Source organism: Microcaecilia unicolor, chromosome 13, assembly GCF_901765095.1.
Source record: "Microcaecilia unicolor chromosome 13, aMicUni1.1, whole genome shotgun sequence".
NCBI lineage: Eukaryota > Metazoa > Chordata > Amphibia > Gymnophiona > Siphonopidae > Microcaecilia > Microcaecilia unicolor.
This window is the reverse complement of record NC_044043.1, coordinates 93,372,562-93,391,842: the sequence shown is the minus strand read 5'-3', so window position 1 is coordinate 93,391,842 and position 19,281 is coordinate 93,372,562. Positions and strand designations below refer to the sequence as shown.

General features: G+C 44.6%; 1 protein-coding gene across 7 annotated transcripts in view; it reads left to right on the top strand.

Moving 5' to 3' along the window:
• LOC115456762 (tyrosine-protein kinase STYK1-like) overlaps positions 1 to 18,879 on the top strand; it is a 42,656-nt gene extending 23,777 nt beyond the window's left edge. For all 7 annotated transcript variants that reach the window (XM_030186041.1, XM_030186039.1, XM_030186040.1 and 4 more), the window contains 6 exons: positions 4,148 to 4,329; positions 6,439 to 6,522; positions 7,823 to 8,040; positions 9,256 to 9,296; positions 12,404 to 12,500; positions 17,924 to 18,879. In XM_030186041.1, coding sequence (XP_030041901.1) covers positions 4,148 to 4,329; positions 6,439 to 6,522; positions 7,823 to 8,040; positions 9,256 to 9,296; positions 12,404 to 12,500; positions 17,924 to 18,098 — 797 coding nt within the window. In that variant the 3' untranslated portion in view covers positions 18,099 to 18,879. The remainder of the gene's footprint in view (positions 1 to 4,147; positions 4,330 to 6,438; positions 6,523 to 7,822; positions 8,041 to 9,255; positions 9,297 to 12,403; positions 12,501 to 17,923) is intronic.
• Positions 18,880 to 19,281: the final 402 nt, after the last annotated feature.

Below are 19,281 nucleotides of genomic sequence, written 5' to 3'. Positions count from 1 at the left end.
ATCCTGGAGGCACCCCAACCAATCAGGTTTTTGGGATATCCGCAATGAATTTTAACGAGAGAGATTTGCATGCTGTGGTTGCAGTGCATGCAAATATCTCTCATGAATATTTATTATCTTGCAATTAAGTAACCCTCTCCAGTCGGTTCAAAACTCTGCTGCCCGTCTCATCTTCCGCCAGGGTCGCTTTACTCATACTACCCCTCTCCTCAAGACCCTTCACTGGCTCCCTATCCGTTTTCGCATCCTGTTCAAACTTCTTCTACTAACCTATAAATGTATTCACTCTGCTGCTCCCCAGTATCTCTCCACACTCGTCCTTCCCTACACCCCTTCCCGTACACTCCGCTCCATGGATAAATCCTTCTTATCTGTTCCCTTCTCCACTACTGCCAACTCCAGACTTCGCGCCTTCTGTCTCGCTGCACCCTACGCCTGGAATAAACTTCCTGAGCCCCTACGTCTTGCCCCATCCTTGGCCACCTTTAAATCTAGACTGAAAGCCCACCTCTTTAACATTGCTTTTGACTCGTAACCACTTGTAACCACTCGCCTCCACCTACCCTCCTCTCTTCCTTCCCGTTCACATTAATTGATTTGATTTGCTTACTTTATTTATTTTTTGTCTATTAGATTGTAAGCTCTTTGAGCAGGGACTGTCTTTCTTCTATGTTTGTGCAGCGCTGCGTACGCCTTATAGCGCTATAGAAATGCTAAATAGTAGTAGTAGTAGTCTCTTGTAACCAGAGCTAATAGTGTGATGTCATAATGCCTCAGTCCACCAATAAGAGCCAACCTCATCAGTGATGTCACAATGGCTTGATTGTCCTATACTTGGCTCACTTTTATTACATAGCTCTTTGAGCAGGGACTGTCTTTCTTCTATGTTTGTGCAGCGCTGCGTACGCCTTGTAGCGCTATAGAAATGCTAAATAGTAGTAGTAGCAACATTCCATCTAGAATCTCCAATAGTAGTAGACTTTGCACCTTCTGTCTCGCTGCACCCTACGCCTGGAATAAACTTCCTGAGCCCCTACGTCTTGCCCCATCCTTGGCCACCTTTAAATCTAGACTGAAAGCCCACCTCTTTAACATTGCTTTTGACTCGTAACCACTTGTAACCACTCGCCTCCACCTACCCTCCTCTCTTCCTTCCCGTTCACATTAATTGATTTGATTTGCTTACTTTATTTATTTTTTGTCTATTAGATTGTAAGCTCTTTGAGCAGGGTCTGTCTTTCTTCTATGTTTGTGCAGCGCTGCGTACGCCTTGTAGCGCTATAGAAATGCTAAATAGTAGTAGTAGTAGTAGTTGTAACCACTATGAACAATTCTGATCAAAAAAATCTACTTGTTTTTTTATTATATGCTTGTGACAATCCTTCCCATACATAACGTTTTTACCATTATCATATCCTATTTTCCTCTCTTAACACACAACGTTCATACCACACGATTTTAACATTATGATTTGTTTCAACAATATACCCACAGAATTTCAAGACCATTAATGTAGCATCAAGTAACAATTTTTTTCTGTTTTGTTTTTTTTTCAATATAACCTGGTGGTGCAACAAAGCACATTTCAAACTGTTCACAAACAATTGTCATTCAGTCCCGACACAGGTTGTGTGTGTGGATTGATTGATTCCAAAAACTTGAGATCTTGTTGTTTTACTTTGCTTTGCTGTATTCAACAGTATTCATTCATTCCTCATTTGTTCAACAATGTAATACTTGTGCCAAATACAATCACCTCGCATAACGGTCTTGTATTGTGTGATTATCCACGTGAGCTACATCATTTGCTGGCTCACAATCCTTGTGTAGCTTCACAGTTAGCTGATTCAATTTCAACTTTTGACCGCCACAGCCGCTGCTTTCCCCCCCCCCCCCCCCCCCCCACCACCGCCATCCCAGCCCCCTTACCTTCCTCAGTCTGTCCTCTCCTGCTTCTGTGAGCCGGGACCCAGGTTATCACTTTAATGCAATCACCCGGGTCCCAACACACGGGAGCAGGAGACAGACAGACCGAGGGAGCAGAACCTTCTGGCTGCCTCTGGAAGCCTTGCCAGCGCCGGACCCCCCTTTGGAGGCCAGGCCTGGGGAATCTTGCCCTCTAACCCCCCTCTCGGCGGCCCTTCGTGCATCCCCGATATTCTATTACATAGTAACATAGTAAATGATGGCAGAAAAAGACCTGCATGGTCCATCTAGTCTGCCCTATAAGATAAACTCATATGTGCTACTTTTTGTGTATACCTTACCTTGATTTGTACCTGTCCTTTTCAGGGCACAGACCGTGTAAGTCTGCCCAGCACTATTCCCGCCTCCCAACCACCAGCCCCGCCTCCCACCACTGGCTCTGGCACAGACCGTATAAGTCTGCCCAGCACTATCTCCGCCTCCAAACCACCAGTCCCGCCTCCCACCACTGGCTCTGGCACAGACCGTATGTCTGCCCAGCACCATCTCCGCCTCCCGCCACCGGCTCTGCCACCCAATCTTGGCTAAGCTCCTTAGGATCCATTCCTTCTGAACAGGATTCCTTTATGTTTGTCCCACGCGTGTTTGAATTCTGTTACTGTTTTCATTTCCACCACCTCCCGCGGGAGGGCATTCCAAGCATCCACTACTCTCTCCGTGAAAAAATACTTCCTGACATTTTTCTTGAGTCTGCCCCCCTTCAATCTCATTTCATGTCCTCTCGTTCTGAAATGAGATTGAAGGGGGGCAGACTCAAGAAAAATATCAGGAATCTTGCCCTCTAACCCCCACTCTCGGCGGCCCTTCGTGCATCCCCGATATTCTATTACATTGCACATAAATTTTCAGAATGCCCCTATGCCCAGCCCAGTCTCTTGGCGGCCCTGTATGTATCACACCCCCTGAAAAAAAATGACTAAACGATAATTAATGTGCGGTTAGTGCATGAACATGCCAAAAAGTAACATGGGACTCTTTACTGCATTAAGCATGCATTAGTGCAGCTCAGTAAAAGGAGCCTAAAATGATTTAACATTTCTATAACACTTTCCAGAGTTGTCTGCTTATTTTTTCATGGTCATAAAACAGAAGGGAGGGGGGGGGGGAGGTTCAGATTCTTATTTATGTATTTATTTATTGGAATTTAGTAACCACCTTTATTCACCCAAGGCGACAGCAGGTGCAGTTTAACATAAAACTTACAATTTTGATTAACAGCATAACAATAGTAAAACAACCAAGAATAAACATAAATACAATACATGAGGCAAACATGAAAACAGTAAATTCAAACCTAATAATAGAACTACCATGATTAATATAAAGCTTGCATTATTACTAAGGAATATATACTTAATCATTGGTTGGATGATAGGTCCTCCTACCTTCTCATATTAGAGGAATAAATTGCGTGATTTAATGATATGGGAATCCTACACATTTTCTATTGGTTTGGGAGCCATATTTAAATTCCGCACCCCCTAAAGCTTGTAGTCAAGTACTGAATAGGTGTCAGGAAGCAGCTGGTGATCTATTAATTTTTGAGTTCTTGGGAGGAGTTGGGGGCGGGGTAGGGGAGTTGGGAAATAGTTATGTTAATTTGTAAGCTGTCTAGGGGTTATAAGAACCAAAATCCCTGGCATTCTCTAATCTGCTGAAGCTATTGACATTCATATCATGGGCGGGATTTTTTTTATTCATTGTTGTGTTATGATCCGGACTGTTCCTGCTGTTGAGACAACTTAATGGAAACTTTGCCTCTTGTAACATGTTTTATTATTATTGAATAAAAACAGATTTTGAAAGAAATAAAAATATTGATAGGTGACTGTGCCTGTGTGCAGTATAACAAACGTTTTGAAAAAACTTGTAATGAGGGCAATTTTCAAAAGCCATTTATCCAAGTTGAAAGGCTACTTGAAAATTACCTACTCTCCCTGAGGGTAAAAGTAGAGACTTACATGTTCTTTTCAGCTATCTGGCTGTCAGGATCTAATGTTTTGCTTTCACTGCAGCTGCTTTATTCCCCCTCCCCACCTCCCTGAAGCTGCTGTGCTAGGCAACTGCCTATTTTGCCTAAACCCCCACCAGAAACTGGGTTGCATCACATTTCCCTGTTTCCTGGTGATACAGCCTGTGCTTTCTTCTCTATCTCCCTCAGAAAAAGCCAGAGCCAGCGAAGTGAAGGACTTTCTAAATGTGGTCAAGTTTCACATCCAAATCTGTAACCATGACAACCTAGTCAAGACCTTCTGGTGCCAAACTGAAGCTCCGCCCCTTCGCCTCATTCTGAAAGCCATGAGCTTGGGCAACTTACTTCACTTCCTGTGGAACAGTCGCGAGGTGGGAAGAGAGCTTTCATTTCTCCATTGTGTGGACAATCTGGGGAGAAAATAGTAACAGAATTTTGTTTGCAAATCGGATCCATCTTTGGAGCTCCATTTTTGGGATCTCGATCTTACCTGTCCGATTATGGCAAGATAGAATTCCACTGTGCTGGTCAAATCAGTTAGATTGATTGTTCCTTGCATACCAGAGTCCCACCCCTTGGGAACCAACACCAAACGTTAGAGCCCTGTAAAAACCTAAGGGAAAGTGCAACTAACTTAAATCCATGTCCTCTTGACAGGGGAGTCCAGCCATGGTTTTAAAACTATCACTGCAATGTAGACAGACTCGTATTTTACAGAATGCATTGAAATTAGAGAAAACTGGAATTAGATTCAATCTCTGGATCACATGAAGTTTGATATGTGTAACATATACAGTATCTGAATTAAATTATAAAAATGATCTGATCGCTCAGTGAAGACTGAAACATTTGTTTGTTTTGTTGAAGTAATGTTCAAATACAGTGAAAAATACAATTTTCATCATTCACAATAGTCAATCTCCCCTTCTCTTTCCCGCTGTCCCTTTTGAATTTTACTGCTGTCTTTGATCTTTAAAACCAACCTACCTTTGACTTATCCTGCCCTCATTAATCTGTAGGCATTATTTCCGCATACTCCCGGCCTTAGGCCATCACAGCAGCATCTTTAGCAAGGAATTATCTATTCTGCTTGGCCTTGTGGAGTGATAGTCCTGAGTCATATGATCAAACCTGATGTGTGAGAGTCTACTTGTTGCTTAGGCCTGGCTCTGATACGTGAGAAACTAACTGCTGGTTGTAAATCTAGCTCTAACATCGAAGAAATTAACCAAAAGCCATAGGCCTTTGCTTTAACTTGGTGGAGACTAGCACTGGTCATAGGCCTGGTTCTAATGTGGGAAGAGTAGCCGCTGGCTTTAACAAGGTCATAGGCCTGGCTTTAACAAGGGAGAGACTAGCTGCTAGTCATAGTTGTGGCTGTAGTGTGGGAGAGTCTAGCTGCCGGTTATAGGCCTGGCACTAAAGTGGGAGAAACTAACTATAAGCTTGGATTTAAAATGGGCTACTAGCTGAATACAGTCCTGGTTAATGAGGGTGAGACTTAATTGCTGGTCACAGGCCTAGTTTTAACATGGGAGAAACTAACTGTTGCTGAGGCCAGTTTTCAAATAGCCTATTTACTTTGGTAAATGACTTTTGGATTGTCTTTGAGGGGCGGGGGGGGGGGTGCAGATTAGGGGCCTGAAGGTTTCATGAAGAGGTGTAGGGCTGAAGGTTTGCCTAGGGTATACAATACTTTTTGTACCTACCCTGCCCAAACATCTCTATCATGGAAGAGCAATTCCTTAGCCCTTGGCCTGCTGAGACACTTAAAAAGGTCTCAGTACATGTCTGATATAACCAGTGTGTTTTTTCTAGCGAAAAAGGTGCTGGTACTCAAATTCCAGGCCACCCTTCAGAGGAGGGGTGATCATTGAGGGACTCAACCCAGTCACAGAACCTATGATAAGGCAGAATTGGTGTGTAGAGCCTGAGCTCTTTCATTAAAACTTGGGGACCATGGGTCAATTTTAGCAGATGATAGAAAAGGTACCGGTACTCACCCCAAGTACCCCCCCCCCCAAAAAAAAGCCCTGGATATAACCAAACGTAAGCCAGTCAATATATTGCTATTTTCAGTAACCCATGTTGTTTGCAATATTCAAAGGCACTTTGAGACCATGTTCCTTTTCAATGGGAAAGCCCCCTCTTTGAAACTTAGCTGAAGTAAGTGGCGGGTGATTCTCAGCTGAGTCATTTTCCCAAGTGAAGAGCTTTGTTTCTACAATGACAGTTACTGTAGGGTTCACCGGACGAGGATAAGTACATAAGTAATGCCACACTGGGAAAAGACCAAGGGTCCATCGAGCCCAGCATCCTGTCCACAACAGCGGCCAATCCAGGCCAAGGGCACCTGGCAAGCTTCCCAAACTTACAATTATTGTCAAAAATGGAGCTCAGCTTGTTGAGTCTTTTAGTCTTGTGTCTTGGGACTGTACTCAGCCATGAATTAATTAGGTTTAAATGACTTTATTTGGTAGGGAGACCAGACCATAAGTGAGTGCGCCCTTGATCTCACAGAGAAGAGCGTGTTCTCCATGGCACTGCAGGTGGCTCGTGGACTGGTAGGTATCACAGGAAAATCTGGAGGCAGGATGATATGCTTCCCTTTGCATGCTGAACTTCTGTTCCTCCTGCCCTGCAGGACTTTGGCTTTCATCAGGAACCTATCGTGCCTGGCTTCTCTCCTTACTTCTCCATGTCACATTTCTTCCTTTGCATCAACCAAGGCAAATACCATCACAAGCTCATTGGGCTAGGGTAGAAAACATTTCTCTGAGCCATCAGCCAGGCACTAAGCACTATTATCAGAGAGATTGATTGAGCACATGTGTCAATGAGGTCTAGAGACAGCAGATCATGATAGGACACACAGAAAACACGGCACTAGAGAGATTTCTAGTAAATGGAAACTCAACACAAGACAGATCAAGAGTAAGTAAACACCTAGGAACAAGGTAACCACAGGATCCAGATTCCGAGACACCAGGCACGAGTGGGATGTTCCCCAACACAGAGAAAATAGAGAGCTATAGAATAAGACTGCACTTGTCCACCAGAAGATCCATCTGGTTTGTCTGGTTTCTATTCCTCATGCAATGGCGCAGACCCTACTAAACCTCTTGTTTTACCCTCATGTCCTAAAACCCTTGAAAATAGCAGCAGAGCTGGGGCTAGATACGGCTAAGGGGGAAGGTCCTTGAGACGGCCCGAGGGAGGGCGAAACATGCGTGTCGGACGCTCCCACCCCTGGGCCAGACACAACCCATAAGATAAGTATGGGTATTTAAAGTTATAACAAATGAAATAAATGGTTAAAAAATATATATATAAAAGAGGAGGAGGTCATCGGAAGGGCCGATGAAGAATTGGATGCTGTAAACATTGCTTCCTTAAATTAGCAGTGAGCACCGCTGAGGTTCTTGAAGAACATCTAAAGGAAGATCATAACATTGTGTTAAATTTGGAACGTAAAGAACATTATTGAGAGAGATAACTTGGAGTCAGGTGTTTCAGAAGACGAGTTATTGATAGGCTCCTTTAAATACTTTTGGATAGTTAGCCAAGTAGACGGGCTAAAACAAAACAGGGATTATCTCTGCTTACCCAAGACTTTTGAATTCTGTTACTGCTTAATCCTCCCCCACCTCCCCTGGGAAGCCCTTCCTTACGTTCACCATCCTTTCTCTGATGTTGCTCCACACCTTGGAGCCACTTTCTTCTAGAACTTCTTCTGCATTTTGTATAACACTGAGGGTTGAATGTCTCTATCATACCTCCCCACAGTCTCTTCTATGATTTTTCTATCTTCCTCTCCTCAGAAGCTCCTTCTCTGTTGATGTGGTGCTGCTGTTTTGCTCACAGGAATATTTAATCGGAATGCAGAAGTTGATCCATGGTTATGTGGCAGCATGCAACGTCCTGATCCACGAGGATATGACCATTCGCCTCTGTGGCCTGGGAATGGCGGCTGAGGTCTACCAGACAAAAGCTCTGTCCTCTGGAAGAGCTGCAGAAGTTCCCCTGAAATGGCTGGCACCAGAGAGGATCATGAAACGGCTAATCACAGAGAGGAGTGAAGTGTAAGACAACAGTTGTAATAATAATCCTCTGTTTATATAATGGGTCAATATTAGGTGGCAGCAGTCAGTGAGTTTTTTTCAGTCTCTTTTCAGCTGTAGATGTTGTTAGGGTGTCTCAGGGTGCTAGATTGTACTCCACAGAGGTCTCTTTTCAGCTGTAGATGCTATATCAGGGTATTAGTGTCTACTCCACTGAAGTCTCTTTTCAGCTGTAGATGTTGTTAGGATGTCTCAAAGTGCTAGTGTCTACTCCAGAGAGGTCTCTTTTCAGCTGTAGATGCTCAGGGTCTCAGGGTGCCAGACTGTACTCCACAGAGGTCTCTTTTCAGCTGTAGATGCTGTATGAGTGTCTCAGGGTATTAGTGCCTACCCCACTGAGGTCTCTTTTAGGCTGTAGATGTTGTTAGGGTGTCTCAGGGTGCTAGACTGTACTCCACAGAGGTCTTTTTTTCAGCTGTAGATGTTGTTAGGATGTCTCAAAGTGCTAGTGTCTACTCCAGAGAGGTCTCTTTTCAGGTGTAGATGCTGTATGGGTGTCTCAGGGTGCTAGACTGTACTCCACAGAGGTCTCTTTTCAGCTGTAGATGTTGTTAGGATGTCTCAAAGTGCTAGTGTCTACTCCAGAGAGGTCTCTTTTCAGCTGTAGATGCTGTACGGGTGTCTGAGGGTGCTAGACTGTACTCCACAGAGGTCTCTTTTCAGCTGTAGATGTTGTTAGGGTGTCTCAGGATGCTAGTGTGTAGTCCACTGAGGTGTTCCTATTTTGGCTGTGTCAGGGTGTCATGTCTCTTCCCAGGCCCTTCTTAGAAAGATTTGACTATATATCAATAGGTGGTAAGAGGCAAAACCAGGTCTGGATCTACCTGTTCTTGATGACATGGAGTTGTTGAACAATCATAGGTTGGGCGATTTGTAAAGGCTCCAGAAATTCATAACTGATACCTGGGTGGCACGATGAGGAGATCTGGCCTAGCTAAGATCAGAAGTAGACCTTCCAGAGAAAAGGCAGCGGATGGATTGTGAATCAGAGCAGAGGCTCCTTCCCCCACCTCCGACAGGTCAGGAAGGTCTCTTCTTAGCTGTGACTGGTTTCTCTTGCATACCAGAGGTGAGGGAGACAACAGTAGTGAAAGGAAATCCAAAGAGTTAAACTTATGAGGAGAAAAAAAATCAATGGTTTGTAATAATCTGATTTTATCTTGTTTTTTTTCACAGGTGGTCTTTTGGGATTTTACTATATGAAATGATCACACTAGGTATATATATTATTTTTTATGTATTTCCTTTCTTTCAAGCAAGAAATTTAGGGCCCTGTTTACAAAGGCGCTCTAGCATTTTTAGCGCATGATAAAAATTAGCACGTGCTAACCATGTAGACGTCCATAGGAATACTGTGAGCACCTACACGGTTAGCGTGTGCTAAAAACACTAAAACACCTCTAGCACGGCTTAGTAAACCGGACCCTTAATCAAATAGAACTCTAGTCATCACTCCCCTCCCAAATCAATAATTTAGAATGATTAGATAAAACACTGTACATTCAAAATAGAGGGGTGTGTCTGGGGGGTGGAGAGTAGACCAGTGGCGTAGCTACGTGGGTCCACGGGGGCCTGGGCCCCCATAGATTTGGCCCTGGACCCCCCTGCCAACGACCCTCCCACCGCCAATCCTCCCCCGCTGCCATCCGCTACCTTTGCTTGCGGGGGACCCCCGCCAGCCGAGGTCCTCTTCTTCCGGCACAAGGCTTTGTTCTGTTTCTGTGAGTCTGACGTCCTGCATGTACAATGGCCACGTTGCTGGCTGATCTGCAAGGCTTCGTTCTGTTTCTGTGAGTCTGACGTCCTGCATGTACAATGGCCACGTTGCTGGCTGATCTGCAAGGCTTCATTCTGTTTCTGTGAGTCTGATGTCCTGCATGTACAATGGCCACGTTGCTGGCTGATCTGCAAGGCTTCGTTCTGTTTCTGTGAGTCTGACGTCCTGCATGTACAATGGCCACGTTGCTGGCTGATCTGCAAGGCTTCGTTCTGTTTCTGTGAGTCTGACGTCCTGCACGTACACAGACTCACAGAAACAGAACGAAGCCTTTCGCCAGAAGAAGAGGACCTCAGCTGGCAGGGGTTGGGGTCCCCCGCCAGCAAAGGTAGGCGATGGCGGGGGAGGGTTGTCGGCGGGAGGGGGGGTCGAGAGGGTTGTCGGCAGGGGGTTCAAAGTTGGTGGCGTCGGGGGTCTAAAATGTGCCCCCTCACCTCGGGTTCTGGACCCCCCTCCCGCCAAAGTCTGGCTACGCCCCTGGAGTAAACATGACTGCGTTGCACAGGTACATTAGCATGAGCCATCTGAATAGTGCAGGGTTACCATGGGACCTTTTTACAAAGGTGCGTAAGGGCCTACGCAGGTGCAGCGCACGTCAAATTGGCAGTACTGCCCAGCTAGTGCCCGGTGGTAATTCCATGGGGCATTCCTGGCGGAAATGAACACTTGGAACACACTGGACACTTTCCGCGTGGGTAACGCATGAGCCCTTACCGCTAAGTCAACGGGTGGTGTTAAGGGCTCAGGCTGTAAATAGATGTGCTCTGGTTTTAATTTTGCTGCACGTCCATTTCCCCACCCTCCCAAAGAAAACACCACTTTTTCCAGATGCGGTGGAGAAATGGTCCAGGATGCATCCAATACATGCACTCACACTACCACAGGACACTTTTGGGGACAACATTAACACACGGTCATTAATACAAAAAAAATAGAAAAATCGGCCATTTTACTGCTGCGGTAAAAACGGCCTTAGCGCACAGGAAATACTCATGTAAGGGTGCACTGAGGCCACTTTCTAGCAGAACTTAGTAAAAGGATCTCCAAAGTGCCCCAAATTACTCCCCAAGGAACGCCTACATGTAGTTCACGTAAAAACAGGCTCAGTCTATTCTTTCCATGTCTACACCCCTGTTCGATTTAATTAAAAAAAAATTTTTCTCCATGTAAAAAGCAGGGGCGTAGCCAGACAACAGATTTTGGGAGGGCATAGGCAAGAAATGGGTGGGCACCAAGTGTTCTTCCCAACCCCCACCAGAAAAATATCTGAGCTGGCAAGAATACGCTTCTTTCCACCTTGACAGTCTGCAGTAGGCATGCGCTGAAATCGTGGAGAGCAGCGTTTTAATTACTATCAGGGGGATGTCTTCAGCTGGCAGAGCTTGGGATCCCCACCAGTTACCACTAAATGTGTGCTATTGTTGGGTGGGCCTGAGCCCTAAGTGGGTGGGCCCTGGCCCACCCAAGGCCACCTGTGGCTACGCCACTGGTAAAAAGGCTTCATCCCCAGGATTCCATATATAGCACCTTAATTTCTGTGCGGAAATTGAAGCGTATATCATAACAATGTGCATAACTTAATTGGTTATCTAGCTAATCAGTGCTAATTGGATGTAAACCAGCAATTAGCACTAATTGGCATTAAGATTTATGTGCACAACTCGCTAAGTGTATTCTGTAACGTGGTGCGAACTAAATTCTAAGTCGCATAGTTGAAAAGAGGGTGTGGTCATGGGCGGGGCAGGGGCATTTCTAAAATCTATGCACGTTGTGATGGAATACACCCACTCTGCGCCTAATTCAGGCATCAGGATTTACACCAAGTAAAACATGGCGTACATGGCCATGACTATATTGAATTGCGTGGCGAGGCGCTTGGCGTTATTCTATATACGACGTGGAAATTTAAGCCTATTCTATAAAAGTTATGTGTATTTTACAGCATACGCCTAGGTGTAGTTTTTTTTCCCACACGGAATTTTTAGGCAGCATATATAGAAACTAGCCCTATATGGGGAAAGCTTTCTAAACAGGGGCGTAGCCAGACAACAGATTTTGGGTGGGCATAGGGAAGAAGTGGGTGGGCACCGAGTGTTCTCCTCCCCCCCCCCCCAAAAAAAAATATATCTCACTGAAAGCTGAGCATGCGCAGGTGCTAGTTTCGTGGAGAGTAGCATTTTCATTAACATCAGGGGAAACTCTTCAGCTGGTGCAGCTTGGGATCCCCACCAGCTACCGCTAAACGTGTGCTACTGTTGAGTGGGCCTGAGCCCTAACAGGGCGGGCCCCGGCCCACCCAGGCCCACCTGTGGCTACGCCACTGTTTCTACACCAGTTGCCCTAATTCAGTGTGTGATGACATAGGAATACATTGAAATAGAAAAGAGCCTAATAGGCTGTTGCCTTGATATCACCTGCTGCTATCAATCTCTCAAGCTGAGAATATAACAGAGAAAGTGGGGAGAAGGAATGGGATGGGAAGAGTCGTGAAGGGAGAGATGGAATGGAGAGGCAGCTGGAGATCACAACCCGCCTATTCCTTTGCAGGTTCTGCTCCATATCCAGATCTTCATCCTGCAGACGTACTGCCAAGTCTGCAAAGACAGCGTCGCATGCCGCAGCCAGGACAGTGTGGCAGTCAGCTGTAAGTATTTTAGATATATAACAATGTGATGCAAAGGTTTCTTTTTAAGTGTGTATGGGGGGGGGGGGGCAGGGAGGGGCTGGGCTGGATTAGCAAAAGGAAGGGTCTGCAAATCCTGCCCTCACACCTGGAAGGTGATCTAGCGTTCCTTTTACTGTAGCATCGATGTTAAAACGGTTAATTGGTTGTTTTGTGGCACCATAGGCATCGCTATGGAGTTGGAAGGATGCCAAGTGCCACACCCCAAAAAATGCCATTCAGCTCCTCTGCTACCCCTGTTTCAGCCATCAGACTTGGGTAAACCCAGCAGTTGCCACTGGATATCAGCACTAACCAGTCATTTTGAAAGTGGGCAGGACAGGGGTGTTCTGAGGGCAGTGTTGGGGAGGAGCTATGTGGATGCTGACAATATTTATTTAGATTTTGCATACACCTTTTTCAGTAGTAGCTCAAGGTGAGTTACATTCAGGTACTCTGGATATTTCTCTGTCCCAGGAGGGCTCACAATCTAAGTTTGTACCTGAGGCAATGGAGGGTTAAGTGACTTGCCCAAGATCACAAGGAGCAGCAGCGGGATTTGAACCGGCCACCTCTGGATTGCAAGACCGGTACTCTAACCACTAGGCCTTATTCCTTCACCCCAAAGAATCTTCTTACTCTTTTGGGGTTCTACATGGAATGTTGCTACACTTTGAAATTCTGCACGGAATCTTGTTATTCTTTAGAATTCTAGAATCTTTATTTATTTAGATTTTGCTCACACCCTTTTCAGTAGTAGCTCAAGGTGAGTTACATTCAGGTACTCTGGATATTTCTCTGTCCCAGGAGGGCTCACAATCTAAGTTTGTACCTGAGGCAATGGAGGGTTAAGTGACTTACCCAAGATCACAAGCAGCAGCAGTGGGATTTGAACCAGCCACCTCTGGATTGTAAAACTGGTGCTCTAACCACTAGGCCACTCCACGCATCCATAGTCAGTGACTGGATAAAAATCACTTTGGTCACTTAACTCTGTGAGTGCTGGTACTGAATATCGTCTGGCATACGCATAACTACTAGGTACTGACCTGAAACTGATCCTTCTTCCCACCCTCCCCCAAGTCACAGCAGGCCCCCCAGGTCTACCCGAAGAGCCTGGTGATCTAGGGGTCTTTGGGGCAGGAGCAAACCCCATTCACTCCTGCCCCTCATGGCTCTTTATAGAAAATGGCCACCGGGACAGATCTCCTTTTGTAGGTCCCAGATAATATTCAGCCGGGACCTGCCTACCTGTCTTACGCAGATCCTAATAAATAAAATACATTTAACTGGGACCTGCATAAATGTTGGTCTGGTCAGACCTGGATATTCAATACACAGTCCAGCATTGAATATCAGAGTCTAATACCCAGTGTACCTGAATGTAACTCACGAGCTACTACTGAAAGAGGTGTGAGCAAAATCTAAATAAATAATAATAATTTAGCCACCGATGGTCAGTGCTTAAAAAACTGCTGACTGCTGCCTATTGGCGGCTATATTTTTTCTGTTTGTCATTCGTTCATTTCATTCATTTATTCCTTTTATATACCGTTTCTTATTGCAATTACAAAACAGAACAGTTTACATTAAAAAATACATCTCATAATCAAACAAATAGGAACGCCAGTCAATAATAGGAAAGCACAGCAAACCAAAAAATAATAAGAACATAACTAATAAAACACAGTTATCTAAATTAAATACAAATTAAATACAGTTTAACCTAGATTTTAACACCTACCCTACCCTACTCTTATAGATTCTGTTCGATATGATTGGTAAAAAGAAAAGTCTTCAGCAGTTTTCGAAAATGAGTGTAGGATTTCTCCAATCTTTTGGAAGTCAGTTCGTTCCAAAGAGTAGGAGACAGAAAGAAGGTAAAGATTCAGAAGCTAAACACAGGGACCTTTTTACTAAGATGCGCAGGCTTCTATGCCCCGGGCGCTTATTCTAATTTCTACGTCCGTCCAAAAAGTGTGACAGAAAATAATTTCTATTTTCCACCTCCTGGCACTAACCGGGTGGTAATCGGCAGTGTATGCACGCTGATTACCACGTGAGACCTTACCACTAAGGTCTCAGGCCCAAAATGGAGGTGCGCTGATTTTTATTTTGCCACATGTCCATTTTTGGCAAAAAAAAACTGGCCTTTTTTGCAGGTGCATTGAAAAATGGACCTGTGCACGTCCAATACACGCGTCTACACTAGCGCAGGCCATTGTTCTGCGCACCTTAGTAAAAGGGCCCCATAGCTTTTAAAATGTAGGGACGTGTTTTTGCCACCAGATGGTGCTGGGTTTTTTTTTGTTTTTTTTTAAATATTGCCAATACTAGTTCAAAAGTATTTCTACTGGTCCAAAAACCTTGCATCTTCATGCATGCTTTTAAGGGGTGCATTTTGATTACACTCAATTAAAATTTTAATTGCAATTAATGGGATGAAAGGACCAATGATTAGGAAACAGGAATAAAGAGTGAGGTGATTAAAAGTCAATAAATTACAAGAGGATTGCAAGAGAACCTTGCAAGACTGGGTGACTGACTGGGCATTCAAATGGCAGATGACATTAATGTGAGCAAGTGCAAAGTGATGCACCTAGGGAAGAGGAAGGAACCTATAGTTATAAGATGGGAGGTTCCACATTAGGAATCACACACCACCCAGGTGAAAGGATTTAGATGTTGAAACCCTCTGCTCAGTGACCAGCAGCGGTTAAGAAAGCAAATAGAATGTTAGGCATTAAGAAAGGAATGGAGAACAAAACTGAGAATATTATAATGCCTTTATATTACTCCATGGTGCGACCACACCTCAAATATTGGGCTAGATCCTATACATGGCGTTTGAAAAATCTGTGCGGAAAAAATATGCCTAGGACTATTCTCTAAAGTGCGCCTAAATTTTATAGAATAGGCGTAAATTTCCGTGTGGCATATAGAATACGCCGAGTGGCTCTCCACATGGCCAAATTTGGTTATCTCCATTTAGGCCACATTTTACTTGGTGTAAATCCCGACGCATAAATTAGGTGCAGAGCAGGTGTTTTCTATAATAATGTGCATAGATTTTAGAAACACCCATGCCCTGCCCATGCCCCCCTTTCAACTATGCAACTTTGAATTTAAGTGCACCATGTTCAGGGACGGTCTTAAGGCGAGGTGACCGCATAGGGCCTTGCGCTCAAGGGGGCCCCGTGCGGCGTGCTTAAACTCCACCCCAACTGCCTGAGTTCCAGTCCCCCTCCATCTGAATTTTAAAAGTCATCTAAGTTACCTTGTCGGGGTTATGGCGGCAGGCAGCAGCAGTGAAAAGCGTGCGAGCTGCTTGGCACTTCAGGAACCTTCCCATCCCTCTCTCAGCTCTGGTCCCGCCCTCCCACCCTTGTTGAAACAGGAAATGAGGGCGGGAATCGGGACCAGAGCTGAGAGAAAGGAAGGCTCCTGAAGCGCCGAGCTCACACGCTTTTCACTGCTGCTGCCTGCCACTGTAACCCGAGGTAAGATGATTTTTAAAATTTGGAGGGAGGGCAGGAGGCCCCTGGCGCTCAGGGGGCCTTGGAGCTGGGAGGAAGGGAAGCCTTGGAGCTGGGAGGGGGCCTTGGAGCTCAGGGGGAGCTCAGGGGGAGGGAGGGGGGATGGTCCTTGAGCTCGGAGGGAGGGGTGGCGGCCCTGGAGCTTGGTGGGGTGGAGCTAGGGTGGGGCCCCATCAAATTGGTCTGCACAGGGCCCCACACTTGCTAAGACCAGCCCTGACCATGTTTATTTATTTTATTTAGATTTTGCTCACACCTAGTAGCTCAAGGTGAGTTTCATTCAGGTACTCGGGATATTTCTCTGTACCAGGAGGGCTCACAATCTAAGTTTGTATCTGAGGCAATGGAGGGTTAAGTGACTTGCCCAAGATCACAAGGAGCAGCAGCGGGATTTGAACCGGCCACCTCTGGATTGAAAGACCGGTGCTCTAACCACTAGGCCACTCCTCCACGTTATAGAATACACTTAGGAAGTTATGTGTGTAAATCTCAATTAATGCCAATTAGGGCTGATAATTGCTTAACATCCAATTAACAGCGCTGATTAGCTAGTTAACCAATTAAGTTATACGCATTGTTACAGAATACGTTTCGATTTCTGCACAGAATTTCAGGCGCCATATATAGAATCCCAGGGATTGTGTACGATTCTGGTCACTGCATGACAAAAAGGATTTAGAGAAATTTCCACTTCCTTGTGTAAGAGCCGACACTTCGACATGGAAGCTGCTAGGTCTGTGCTGCTCAGTGTTGTTAAATGGCCGCTCCTGCTGCACATGCCATCAAATTCACACATGCTCCTACGAGGATTTTAAAAAGCCTGCATTGGCAGATCCTTTTCTGAAATACCACCAGAATTATGTCCCAACCTAGACGTCTCAATTCCAATCTCTACGTTCTATGTAAAACGGGATTTCACATATTAATCCCACATACTAATTAAGATCACCAGTTCTGGATAATCAAACTGAACATGATCCAGAAGCCCTATTGGTCACAGGACATCAGTGTGATACTCTTTTGATTTTTCTTAGAAATATATTTATTGAAGATTCATCTGTCATCTTTTCATAAAAAGGTTTCTTGTATTCTATAGCCATTTATAAAGATTGTGTCTCTATATCATTGAACTGGTTAGCACAATATTTTGCATTCTCTTCTGCCTTTTACTAAACAATTTTTTTTTCATGTTCACTGGTTTACCACATTTTTCAGGATTCCTCCATTAACTCCTCATTTAGCTTTTTATGCAAATGCAATGAGCATACATTAGCTTTCCTTCTGATGGGGCCCCACTGCCTCCCAGCTTACATGTACCGAGCTATTTCTCCTTCCTGGGGATCCTCCATCCCTGAGATACCCACTCATATTGTCCACTCACTTGATCTACCAAGACTGTTGGCTTAAATGTTGGATGAGAAATGGAGAGTTTGATGTTCCATACAAGGGCTTCAAGATTAGTCCACACCTAAGATAAAATTGTCTTTTGTGGTGTCATATTCCGGAGTCTTGAATTCCTCATTAATCACAGAGAAATAGGAAAGGGGGTTGCTTGCTTTGAGAGAGGCCTGGTTCAACTTTGCCTCTGTTGACTGACACTAAAGTGACTGGAGTCAAATATGGTAAGCTGATCAAAGGCTGTATCTCACTACCTCCCTGACCCCGAGGTCTCTTCTTCCTATTTTTTGCATAACACACAATTCTTACATGATTCAGAATATTCCATGTATGTATGTGGCAAGCACAATGCAGGAAGTCATAGATTTTGGCTTCTTGGATTTCTGTCTTACTTTCAGCACGATTGCTGTTCAAATGCCAGTGTATCAAACTGATCCCTTTTTTTGTGTGTGTCCTCTTGTTTTGGCACAGGTACGGCATCATGAAGAGCTGTTGGCATTGGAAAGCTTCCAACAGACCTGGGTTTTCAGAGCTGATCCGAGAGCTGGATTCTCAGAGCACTTATGCCGATGCTGTTCAGTTGCTAACAAATACGCATACATTGGACTTTAATAAGTATCAACGCATTGCTGGTCTTGTTTCATGAGAGATTCTTTGGGGGAAAAGGAACATTTCATCGCTCCTGCTATCCAAAGCCCAAGGACTAAACTCATCCTATGAACAAGAACCATGGCGGGGCATCAAGTCTTGTTTTGTTATCAAACGGGGCTGAAAATCAGGCAATGGTTGAAGTAGAGCAGAGTCATGGAGTACCAATCTTGTGATCATATAACTCTCAACATGATCATCCAGGAATTCTCCTCCTCTGCATCAAGTTGTAGCATGAAAACCATTGTCATCCTAAACCCCAAACACAGTGGTTGGCTCATGTCCATGATCTGCAGCTTCTCTTAGTAAAAGCAGATCAAAGTGGAGAGCATCCATTCACATGTTAACTTAAAAGAGACATTAGCAGTATTGATTAAAAAAATAACAAATATCAACATTCTAAAATGGTTCCTCCTATGTTATTGGCTGCCTCCTTGAATTTCATGAATTCCATTAGTTGGGATATTTGGTACCAGTTTTGCTCTGCCATAGGCCCTTGGGTGGCGTTTAAGTAGGACCATGGTGCAGCAGGTATGAAAGAGATGCTTGGGAGCAGCAGAGCAGGAATGAACTCAGCAGGATGGCCCAAGCTACTGGGACTAATTCATAACTCTGCAAATCTCCAATTGGCCACCTCTGTGTCCCTTTAACCAGTGATAACGTTTAAATGGAGTTCTGTGCAACCTTGGTTTGCTGGTTGTCACAGTTTCAGAACAAGGTCTGCAAACATTTGGTTGTGAACTATACTAATCTATTGAATATTTTAGAAATGTAATGCTCTCAGGTCTTCCTATAAAATATGAAAATGTTAATCTTGTTATGAAAATGTATTTTATTGAAGCAATTTGCATTAACGTAGATGACCAAACATTCAGCCTTCCATAGTAAGCAGTCTTGTGAGTGGATATTTCTCACAACTGGGGTACTGAGAGGAAACGTTCAAAGCAGCACATAATACATTTGAGATGAAGATGAGTTAACTAACACTTTGAAGCAAACTCAAACGAACTTTCTCAAGGCCATCTGAACGTGTAAAAGTTTGGTTATCACGGGCCCCATCCCTTCATGGAGCAGTAATCAGGGGTGGCCTGATCTGAGATTTTGGTGCCCAGAAGCAGAACTAGAGAATGAGGCAAGAGCAGCAGGTATTCCACATTTTCAAAAGTTGATGACCTAGGCTG